The 11,618-nt window shown below is 47.1% G+C and overlaps 1 protein-coding gene across 1 annotated transcript in view; it reads right to left on the bottom strand.

The window, feature by feature from the left end:
* Positions 1–695: 695 nt before the first annotated feature.
* Positions 696–11,618, bottom strand: part of LOC139052480 (uncharacterized) — a 43,648-nt gene continuing 32,725 nt past the window's right edge. The window contains exon 2 of the mRNA XM_070529596.1: positions 696–2,453. Within this exon, the coding sequence (XP_070385697.1) occupies positions 1,369–2,453 (1,085 nt within the window). The 3' untranslated portion in view covers positions 696–1,368. The remainder of the gene's footprint in view (positions 2,454–11,618) is intronic.

Below are 11,618 nucleotides of genomic sequence, written 5' to 3'. Positions count from 1 at the left end.
GCAACACCGAAAATCATTTCGAACTCTGCAGGCAATGTAGAGTTCGACTGCTCTAAACACGAACTCGAAATTCAGTAAAGTCAGGGAGCTTTGTATGGAATAATGATTGGAATAGTAATGAGCAACTGAATCTTTTTGCTTTCCTTTATGCCACTTTCATTATAACTATCACCCACCCTCCTCGACTTCTTTTTGCCCGTGCTGCTAGATTCGGCATGTGTCACTTTAATATGTGATCGTCGTCGTCATCGTAACCTCCGGCACCGATAGCACTACGACCATAAGCATTAGCGCCGATTATTCAGCCTGGCCCGCACCAAAATTTCTTCGACATTATGTTTACGAAACCAGAGCGGCATGTACGCATGCCCATCGACAAGTCCATAGATTAGCTTGCAACATCCTGTGCACATGCACCGCGCAGGTGCTTTTAATAAATACAAACTGTGTACAGCGATGTTAATTTTGCCTCCAAACGGAAAATCCTGTTTACCGAAGCGCCTTGCTCTGGCAAAGCATAAAACTACCAGTTTCAGCGTAGCTATAAGCACGATTCGTTTAATGTCCTAAAAGATCGATTACATTCAAAGAATTAATGATAATTATACTTTCTTAAATTTGTTGATTGGCACAATACATTAAAATACTTTTTGTCCAATCTCAACTTCCATTTTAAGACAACTCTATATGGCAGTGAAAAAAAAAGGTGGTGTTCCCACGCATGGCTATGCAACTCAGGCACACGACGAGCGATGGCAGCGCTAGTGTGAACACCGACAGGAGTGTTCTTTGGCTGCATCTTCACTGCGTAGCCTAGTGCGGCGTCGTGCGATGCCGGCGTCTGTTCTTCTTAGCGGCCGCTTTTGCTGTTGGCGAGGATGCGTTCCTTCTAGGGCTCGAACGAGCAATTCTCGGGTGCTATGAATAGACTTGCCAAAGGCTTACACGGGAGCACCTGGCACATCTGACAGCGGCGTCTAATCGGATTCTTCTGGAGGGCATCCGCAATCCGCCGGGGCAGTAGGTCCGCTGGGCGTCGCTGTTGGCTCGGCGACCACGAAACAAACACCGAGTGCCATGGCGCGCCCGGGAGGAGGCAGCCTTGAAAATATCACAGAACAGTGCAGTAGCAGTGAGCCAGGCAGAAGCCAGAATAAGTATGTCGTTGCTATGTATTCCTTCGAGCTTACATTCCGGCGACACTTTCGACCTAGGTTTTGTGGTCGTGCTGTTCTTGCTTTTCCGCATGGTGTTGCGCGCGAGTAGCAGCCCTCGCGACGGCCCACCGGGCCTGCTTCTTCTTGACGAAAGACAACAATGTGGCCATTGCGTCACGGGTACCAGGTGGCCGAGGACCACCGGCGTCTGCTACTCCGCGGATGGCGCTGGAAGACGAGTCCTGCAGGCTGGATTGGCCAGCCGCGTTCTCGCGCTGGATGTTGACGTCGCGATGGATAGCGCTCCAGCGGGCGCCTTTCTTCCAGTACCAGGTGGCTTGCCAGAAAGCAGAGACATCGCCAATCTCGCTGATTGTCCCGAAGGGCAACATCGAGCACCTGACTGGACGAAGAGGACGCGATGGCCAGCGCGACTGTTGCCAACAGGGCGAAGCTTCAGCCGGAATCCGCAACGCCTTCCTTGCCTTGAAGCCGCCTGCGTGGCTGCGCGATGGGCCACGGCCGTTGGAAAGCGTCGTGAGGGCATCTGTGTGTCTTGTTCGATGTCCCCGCCTGGGCAACTCGAAAAGGCGTTGGGCGTGCTCCGGTGAAGGAAACATTCTTTGTGGTCCTGAGGCGGCTGCCAGCTGTTTCCGGTGGCAATCTGCCAGCTTTGTTTTACTGTGCCCAGCATCACCCCTCGCAGAAGGCGCCTTCTTGTCATGGCCCCGGCCGATTGCGGAGGCACGAACTTGGCTGTTTCAGCGCCAGCGGAGTCGCAGGTCCAGCTGCACCTCGGCTTTGACAAAGGGCTGCCTACAAGTTCTCGAGCCGCAGTGTCGCGTCTTCGTTGCTCCCAGCGAAGCCGGTACGACCGATGTCCCACTGCGCCGTGGTTGTCAGAAGTCCGGCTCTCGGCAAACGCGCTATGTTGCGGACGGCTCAGGGCAATGTCGCAGTGGCGGAGGTCGGTGGGAGTGAGGTTGCTCCGTCGCCTGCAGTGAACTTGGTAGGCGCTTGCGCGGCCGGCACATGTCAGCGGAATTGCTTGCCTCGGTAGTGGGACACGTCGCCGCCGAAGCTCGCATGTCCGTTGACGTGGCATTGGTTGGCGCTCTGGATGCGTTGCGAGGCGATGAAGAGTCAGGTAGAAGTGGGCAGGATTGTCGGACGTTGTCCTCGGGAACAGCAGCAAGGCGTAGAGCAGGCCGAGTCTGATGGTTTCTCTGCGTGGGCTCTCGTTCGAGAACGACGCGCTCTTGAGGAAAGACTCGTGGGAGCTTCCCTCAGGCACGACTGCTGACGTGACAAATGGTTGTTGGCTGGCTTATCGGTGACGATGATGATGATGATGGTGATGATGATGATGAAGCTTCAGGTAATGGCACAAACCCACTGAGGGGGATAGGCCACGAATCGGGTGGTAATATTACTCAATAAATAAAATAAAATAAATTGGTTAATAAATAAATACCACGACAAAAGAAAGGAAAACAAATAATCCAAGATGTAAAATAAACTATGAATACAGGAGATGAAGCATTGATCAATACTATAGTAAGCCTTGCGTTGATACGAATGTAACATGCATGTCGGAACACGAGGCACGCGGAGGAAACGTTATCGTCTCTCCTTGCGCCGAGTGTCACGTACACCTGCTGACGTTGATTTCTCTCTTTTCTGCAGTGTAAGAAAGCGGAGTAGAAAACGTACGGAGAATTTGCATTTCATATGACATCTCGGCTGTGGAAGTGACCAAAAAGATCCGTTTGTATGCTGGTCGAAGCTATGTTCACAGACAGAAGAAAATGGGAAAGACGAAGAGAAGAACGACGAAAAAAGAGCGGGAAGTAATGATGCACTGGTGATGATCAAGATGATGTCCCTAAATAATGCATCGTGTCCACCCTGGGGGATTGGCCAAGAATATGGCGCCTGACCTTTTACATAATATTTGAGGAAACTACTACCAATGTGCAATTTAGTAATTGAAACAGAGAGATTAACAGATAGAAAAAGTAACATTTTTAATAGTTACTCTAAGATTTAACTCACAAATATCACTAATTTTTTCTTGTCCTTGAGTTTTTTCTTGAAGGGTATATTGTGCCTTGTAATATCCTTATTTAATGCCTTCGGGTCTTTAAGGTGGAATAATTGAAATGAAATGAAAGAATTGTAAAAGTAGGATTTTAAAATGCAGCACTGCTAGAAACGAACTTTTCTTCTTCTGTGGGTGAAGTGTTTTGAACTGTATCATTGGACAGCGATGTCAGAGTGCATCCTTTTGTGCAAGAGGGAGTTGAGGTTCGTTTCTATGAGATGAGAAGTTGTGGGTGCTTTCTTCCTTCCATAGCCTGTAAGTGAAGATAGAGGCGTGCGTCACGTGGCGTTAGCTTCATTTAAGAAATAAACTCTGAACATTCGAAAAATTTATAGTAATAACTATGGCACAATGTCTTTATTCTAAAAATATGTGTTTCCGTTTGCCAGATGTTTAGGGTACACTTCGATAATGATGGCAAACTTCATCTGCAAAAAAAAAATATGTTTACTAGCTGAATTTTGATTTATGCGAATGGAGTCATAGAGACGTATTCATAACTCAATACCCTAACAACGAACCGCCGTGACGTAGAGAGAGAGAGCGAATTTTAAGGCTGCCCTGGTACACTCTTCGACGACTGCGCATTCTCAAATGCAAGATGCCGTTTCTATTATGTTTCTCAGGTGCTACGAGGAAGTCACCCTATCTAATTACAAATAAATTTCTCTCCCTCTCTCTCTCTCAGATGTTCTTTCTGATGTATTGAACCCGTAATTTTTTTTATTTATTTCCCAATAACTCTAATGGCCCTTTAGGGAGGGTATTACATGGGGTAAATGTTACATCGGTGAGGCAAAGAATAGTGCGTGTATGTGAATAAAATACAAAAACAAAACTGGGACAAAATTATTTACAGTGCATCAATGTATTCTTATTTCATTTATAAAATGGTTCTCTCGTGCTCAGAAAATGTTCGTGACATTGCAGAACTACCACGCAACATTATTCGTTTCATGCCGGGGATACTGTGTTTGCCTTCTTTGATATATATTCTGCTGTGCCAATCTGTGGGAAGTGCATAAACAACTTCCGAATTTTTTTATGTGCGCCGTGAGTGCCATATGTTCTAACACGATGTCATAATAATATGCCGAGTGTCACGTGAAATAATATTCTAATTACTGAGTATGATGAGTGACCCATGATATTGATGAAGCAACGCACTTAAAACTGACATGCTCAAACACACATGGAAAAGGACGTACACAATGTCGTGCATGTTGTTTTTCATGTGTGCGTGAACGTGTCAGTTTCAAGCGCTCTGATTCATCAATACTATAATTGCCCTATATTATGACATGCTTTTTTTCTTATTTCAGTTGTACTACCTCTTTCTAAGATCGACTGTTGTTTCACATGGTATACAAGGTACTTTCATAATAATGTTAAAATATTTTGTGCACATGTTCACAACAAAACCCAGTGCAGTATTATAAAGCTGTTAAAAATGCTGTTATGCGTACGAGTCTCCGGCAATTCTTGAAGCTGTATATGACAGTATTTCTCTCCTGTAAGGTGCCCATAAATTTGTTGGGAAATAAAGGAAATTGCAACAAATTATTCAGGACCCTAGCCGAGAACATGCAAGAGTAGGGCTGAAGATTATTATGCAGTAGACAAAGGCAACGTTCAATAGCTTGCAGGAGAACAAGAATTCGTGATCGCCAGTCAGCCTCTAGAGTCTGCGCAGGAGTAAGTTTATCTAGGGGAATCACACACAGCGGACCATCAACGTGAGAATACAATTCCCAGAAAAAATAAAAATGGGTTGGAGCGCACACGGCAGGCATTGCCAAATCATGCCCGGCTGCTTGCGCATTCCTTGAAAAGTGTACAATGATTGCCTTCTACAGGTACTAACATACGAGAAATAGACTTGGAGGTTAGCAAGGTAGCCTGAGGAGAAACTAAGGGCCACGCTACGAGCGATGGAACGAAACATGTTAGGCCTCACTCTATGAGACTGGAAGACAATGGCGTCGATTAGGGAGCAACCGTATGTATAGCCGATGTTCCAGTTGACATTAAGCGGTAAATATGGGGGTAGGCAGGCCGTGTGATGCGCAGGGCAGATGACCAGTGGACAGTTAAAGATACAGAATGGGCACCAATGGAAGGGAAGCGTAGTTGATGACGGCAGAGAATTGGGTGGTGGTGCGGTGAAATAAGGAAACTTGCAGTCAAACCTTGGAATGTGCAAGCCAAAGAAAAGGGCAATTGGAGATCGTTGGCAGCATAGGCGCCGACAACGGGGGGTCTGCGGGGCCCGAGCCTCATGCGAAGTTTTCCGGGGAGGAGGGCAGAGCCCCCCTCCCCCCGCCGATATGTCGAAGTTACCCTGTCCCTCCTAAAGTGTGATTACCAGAGTTCTGTGACGCACTTCATTTGAGGCTTCCTTTTATTTGGGTCTACCTACCCACTTAAAATTTTATTGCGGCTAAAAGCTTACTGCATCATTGTGGGTGCGATGCGCATAACTCATCTTTTCGTTTTATTTCTGCAAATGCTGACAACAGGAGGACAAGCGCATTAATAGCCCCAGCGGTGGCTACCTCATTCGTATTTTCTCATTTCAACATTTTAACAGCGGAGCTGTTCGAAGTCGAACCTGCACCATCCGGTGTCACGCAGGGTTGCAGTTTCCGGAGCTCCCTGATTGAGAGGCTCGCAGAGGGGTTACAATCAAGTAATATCGGGTTTAATCTCTCATCTAAACAGGCGGGTACAGTAGTAGAGCAGCAGCTTCCAGGCTTATTTTATGAGGACGACATTGTGTTGCTAGCTAACAAGCAAAGTGATTTCCAAAGTTTGGCTAATATCCGTGGACAAGAAGGCAAGAATTTAGGTTTGGAATTTAGTGTTAGAGAATCTGATGTTCTGGTATTCAATGAAAACAGTGAGGAGACAGTGGCAATAGAGGCCTTGGAAATACCTCAGGTAACAGTATAAAGATACCTTGGTATATGGATAAACGAAGGCAATAGATATATGGAAACACATGTAAAAGGATAACAGTGAAGTGGAAGAGAAAAGCAGCCATAATAAAGCACAGTGCGCTATGGGGATACAATAGGTACGAGGTTCTTCATGTGTATGTGGAAAGGTGTAATGGTTCCAGGACTTACTTTTGAAAATGCGGTTGTTTGCTTTAAATCAGGGGTACAATCAGGACTCTATGGGAACGAAAGGTCAGTGGGACGCCTGGCCCTGGGCGCTCACGGGAAGACTACAATGAAGCTGTGCAGGGTGATATGGGCTGGACAAATTTTGAAGTGAAGGAAGCTCACAGTAAAATCAATAATGAAGAACGACTGAGGAATATGGAAGAAAGTAAATGGGCCGGAAATGTGTTCAGGTATTTGTACGGGAAATACATTAATTCACAGTGGAGGAAAATAACTAGGAAGCTTACCAGAATGTATGCGGCCTGTATGGTGAGCAACACAGCAACAAAGAACGTCAAGCGGAAAGTGAGACAGGATGAAATAACATCATGACTGGCGGCAGCTGAAAACAAACCTGCCATGAATAACTGCTTAAGAGGGAAAAAACGAAATCAGGAAAGCAACAATTTATGATAACAGAAAGGGAAGCTCATTACTTTTCGAAGCCAGATCAGGATGCCTTAAAACATGCACTTATAAAGTGCGTGATACAAGAAAGAAGAATAAGCCTGTGCTTGCAGCGGTAATGCTAGGGAAACGATGGAGCATGTTTAATTACAATGTGAAGATACCTGCCTAGTGGTTGATTTAGGAACCACTGGCATCCTTGAAGCCTTTGGGTTCACAGGGATCAGGGGGAAAGTAAACATATCTGCAATAGATATTATTAAGAGGCGTACAGAAACAAAGCTCACAATTATGGTTATGACAATTCATTCCTTTCCTCTTCTTGTTTTCTTTAACATGGGTAAAACATTTGGCAAAATAATAACAAGAGCTTGGTGGCGCAAACCACCGCCCCTTTCCAAAGGGGACGCTCATAACATCGATCCATCGATCCATCCGGGGCCCCGCCGGGACGGGAGTGGACCAATCAGAGCGAGCACCGGGGGAGGGGGAGGAGAGGGGTATACGAGCAGGTATTCCGCCGGCGCGCGCACTTTCGCCCCATGGGTACCGCTCGGCGCGAGCGGCAGCGGGAGCTCGCACAAGAGCGGCAGTGCCGACGTCGTGCGAATCCCGACCTTCGAGAGCGAGAAGCGCAAGACAAGCGCCGGTGGAGGAAAGCCAACCCCGACTTTCAAGAGAAGGCAGCACAAGCCGAGGGATTGCAGAGGCAAGCTAACCCCCAACTTCGAGAGTAGGAGGCCGCGCACCGACGTCAACGCAGAAAGATTCCTCCCACTGAAGGTGCCGATAGATGGTTCAAGAAAGAATTCCTCGACCGTGAGTGCGGCCACAGCTGCAAGGTGTGTGATGGACTGTGGTTTGATCACAACTTCAAGCAAGTGAAGAGTGTGCGCGATCCGGAACCGGCACTCGAATCTAGCAAAACAACGACAACGAGACAAAGGACTTTTAAACACGACTTCAAACTTGAGAAAACGACCACCAGCTTCGCTGTTTTGACAGCTTTCACTACATGGAACTGGTTTTACATTTTTTTAAACTTTCACTTAGAACACAATGCACGAACACAGTATATTTAAAGATATACAGATGACAAAGCTTATAATATTTTTTTTAAAGAGAACGAGGTAGCCAACTAACGAGTATTTCTAATGGCAGCGTTAGCATATGCCTAGAAAATGTGTACAGGGTGGCCCAGCTAACATTAGACAGAGTTTAAAAATGGGTAAAGGCCACGTAGCTAGACAGAACAAAGGTAATGTTGTTTGCCGCCGTTTAGAGATACTCAACCTAACTTCTTTCATTCCTCCTAATTAGTTAATTTGTCCTAATTATTTATTCAGCTTCTCAAATGTTATATTTAGATGAAAAGTGTCAATGAGAAAATTGTTGAGCGACATGAAAAATTCTCGACACAGCTTTCTGTTCCTGAATACGTGCTATATAAAAGTGTTTTTCCGAGCGGGAAACAAGCCCGCGAATACACTCAAAGTGCATCGACGGGCCTGTCGCGTGGCCAACCTTGAAAAATTTTTGAAAGTGTTCGCTAAACACCCTGTATATAGGAGCAAGTCTATCAAGAAGGCAATCCAATTGTTCTTGCGCTGCTCAGATATGGCTTCTTATTATTGATAAAAATCGGGCTCCTCGGTTTCCTTTCTTCTCGTTCATATATATTCTAAAGCTGTTTTTAGTGACCAGCGTTTTGGCCCACCGTCAGAGCAGGGCACGGACTCTCAGCACAAGTGGCGTCCCCCGAGCAAAAGCTCTGGAGAGATTGATCGACTAGGAAGCGCTGGGGAAGATGGCTCACTATATGCCATTCCAATTCTTCTCTACAATTAACTCCGGGAACGAAAAGATAGCCGCCCGACGACCTAAGAGCTGCTCACTATGAGTGGGTCATAGTACAGCTTCAGGCGTTCGACGTTGAGAATGTGTCGTCCACGACGGTGCATGTTCGAACACAGTTCAATGGATTCGATCATGTAGTTGGCAGGGCCCGCGCGTTCGACGATGTGGTATGGCCCTTCATACTTAGTAGTTTTGAAGAGAGAAAAGGTGCAGCGGAAGGAACCGAGAGTGACAAAAGCGCTCCAGGAAGGAAGGCGGGCGCAGAAGTGGTGTCACCGCGAGTGCTCTTCCGGCGCTTTTGGTTTTGGAGGTGAACACCCGCGCGGGGTCGCAGCACTCTTCAGCATGTCTTGGCGTGGCAGAAACGGGCGCACATTCAGATGCACTGGCCGGTATGGTAGAATTGTGTCTATGGTGTGCGACAGGTGCCTACTGTACAGTAAGAAAAAGGACGAAAAGCCGGTGGTGCTCCGAGTAGCGGTGTTGTGCCCGTAGGTTACGAACAGCTGAGTGACGTCCCAATTTGTGTGGTCGGATGGGACGTACATGGCAAGCATGTTGCCGAGCGTACGGCTGAAGCGTTCTGTACGGCCATTGGTTTGAGGATAGTACGGCGTAGTTGTACCTTAAACAACGTAGCACTCTTTAAGGATTGCGTCAACTACTTCGGACAGGGAGACATCTACGAGATCACTGAACAGCTCCTGATGTGGCCCATGAAGCAGGATGAATCGACGAAACCGGAAGGCAACATCGCGCGTTCTAGCTGCCGGGAGGGTCGCAGTTCCGGCGTATCACGTGAGGTGGTAGACTGCCACAATGGCCCAGTGGTTTCGAGCGGATGTCACGGGAAAGGTCCCATACGAATTAATGCCGACACACCCAGACGGCCGGGTAGGACAAGGTAAAGGTTGCAGAATGGCTGGCGAGAGGCTGGGTGATTTCCGGCGCTACAATCGTGGCAAGAGTGAACTAACCTCTCAACGTAGCTGCACATCCCTCGCCAGCACTACCCCTGTCAAAAGCACTGGTACGTTTTGAGAACTCCCGAGGTTGCACAATGTGTATCGGTGTGGAAAGCTGCGCATATTTCGCAACGCCGAATGCGAGGTACTATTAGCAACCACCGTATCCAACTTTTCTGGACACAAAGGGTTTAGTTCGCGTGAGTGCCACCACGTGGCGTACTGGCCCTAAACTTTTCAATCTTTCCGCGATGACGCGTGATGACGTGAACCAAACAAAAATAAAAAAATAAAAGCTATCCCTGCGCAATGAACTACGCCACAATGCATGTCCCGCCGGCGTTATCAGTGTTCTTGATAAAGCGTATTCGCTCGTCACCTCGAAATTACTCGTCATCCTAAGAGCGTTTAGTCGCGACGAGCAATGGTTGATTCTGGGCTTTTGATGCGGTTCTCGTTTTTTTGCTTCTTTTCTTTTCTTTTTCTTTCATTCTACGGACTAAAGAATCTAGCCTAACCGTCAGAAGCACTTCGGGGCAGTCTTTCTTCAGTCGGCACACATTGTTAACGTCCGAACATCGCACAGCGTCTACTAGAGACGCCGTCGTGGACGGATATTGATTTTGACGTATTTCTTTCATTAAGGCAGCCCCAATTATTTTGCTAGCGACTCTGCAATGCGCACTCATGGGCTACCGCCACAGCTGCACATTTATATGTGCTTAAGTATTAAGACATATACATGGATTTGTTGGTTTTTCACCCTGACACAAAAGTCATGACACAACAGTTGAGCAAACTGCCCCTGTGTCGTCGCAGGGTGTGAGACCGGGCTAGTTAATATTCCATGCTAAATTGACTAGCGCAAGAGCGGACACGGGACAATAAAGAGGCGACAAGGATAAGCGCAAACTTCCAACTGGGCGCTTGTCCTTGTAGCACCTTTCGTGTTCCCTGTCCACTCTTGCGCTATTCACTTCAGTTTGTGTCGTCGTCCGTTAGCATGCTACAGCCGCAGCTGCTCGCAATATTACGTAACCATTTACTGGCCACCAGGCCAGGTACACCCTTGGGTACGACATATGCATTACTTGCAGTTAGTTTCCAAAGTAGTCCACGAGTGCGAAGCACGTGCGTGAAGCAAGAACGCTATTTAAAATTATTGTGCAGTAATATATGCGGGATTTTTATGTTATCCACATTCTCTACCATGTTACCGTTCCGCCTCTATTATATAGCCACAATGTAGACTAGCAGCTATCGGACGCCATAAAGGCTATATCCACCGGGGAAGCGTGAGAAGTCAGGGACCTTTCTATGCTATCGCGTTCCACTATTAAAGGCGAACCTTAAGCGTCCTCCAAATTTTTACCTCAACAACCATACGGAGAGCTATTTCACGTTCAGAAATTTTAAACGCTTACGAGTGTATTACTAAAATGTCTAAGCCCCCTTCCGAAATCACAGAAAGACGATGTGTATATACAAAGGAGGTAGCATAATTCAGCTACAAGTGCAAGATATGCATCATTGACAAGGTCCAGAAAGAGCGCCGAATCTGAGCCGAAAACCATTAGTAATGCTAAAGCATATGTCCAGTGAGGTAGAAAATCCGCAGTGATCAAGCAACGGTTTGGGAAAATATGGCCGAAAGCGGAAAGAGTAAAAAGCTAAAAAAATGCTCTGATTGACGTCACATTTCTCAAAGAGCTTCCTGTAAACAAGGTAAATTAAAGCCCTTGAATAGAAAATTTGGTAAATTTCGGCTAGGGTGGGAAAGGAGCCTAGGCCTCCGGGGTGAGAGACGAGCACGCTTCCCTTACGCCACGGCGGCTCCACGCTTCTTGTTGACTAAAGGCACATTCACACCGAAAGCGGAGCGTCTAAGCGGACAAGCGGATTTTCAAAGCGGCAAGGCGGCGAGTGCCTGCGCCTGTTCAGACCGGCTGCGTTGCCTGGC

Source organism: Dermacentor albipictus, unplaced genomic scaffold (assembly GCF_038994185.2).
Source record: "Dermacentor albipictus isolate Rhodes 1998 colony unplaced genomic scaffold, USDA_Dalb.pri_finalv2 scaffold_24, whole genome shotgun sequence".
Classification (NCBI taxonomy): Eukaryota; Metazoa; Arthropoda; class Arachnida; order Ixodida; family Ixodidae; genus Dermacentor; species Dermacentor albipictus.
This window is presented reverse-complemented; position numbering and strand designations above follow the sequence as displayed.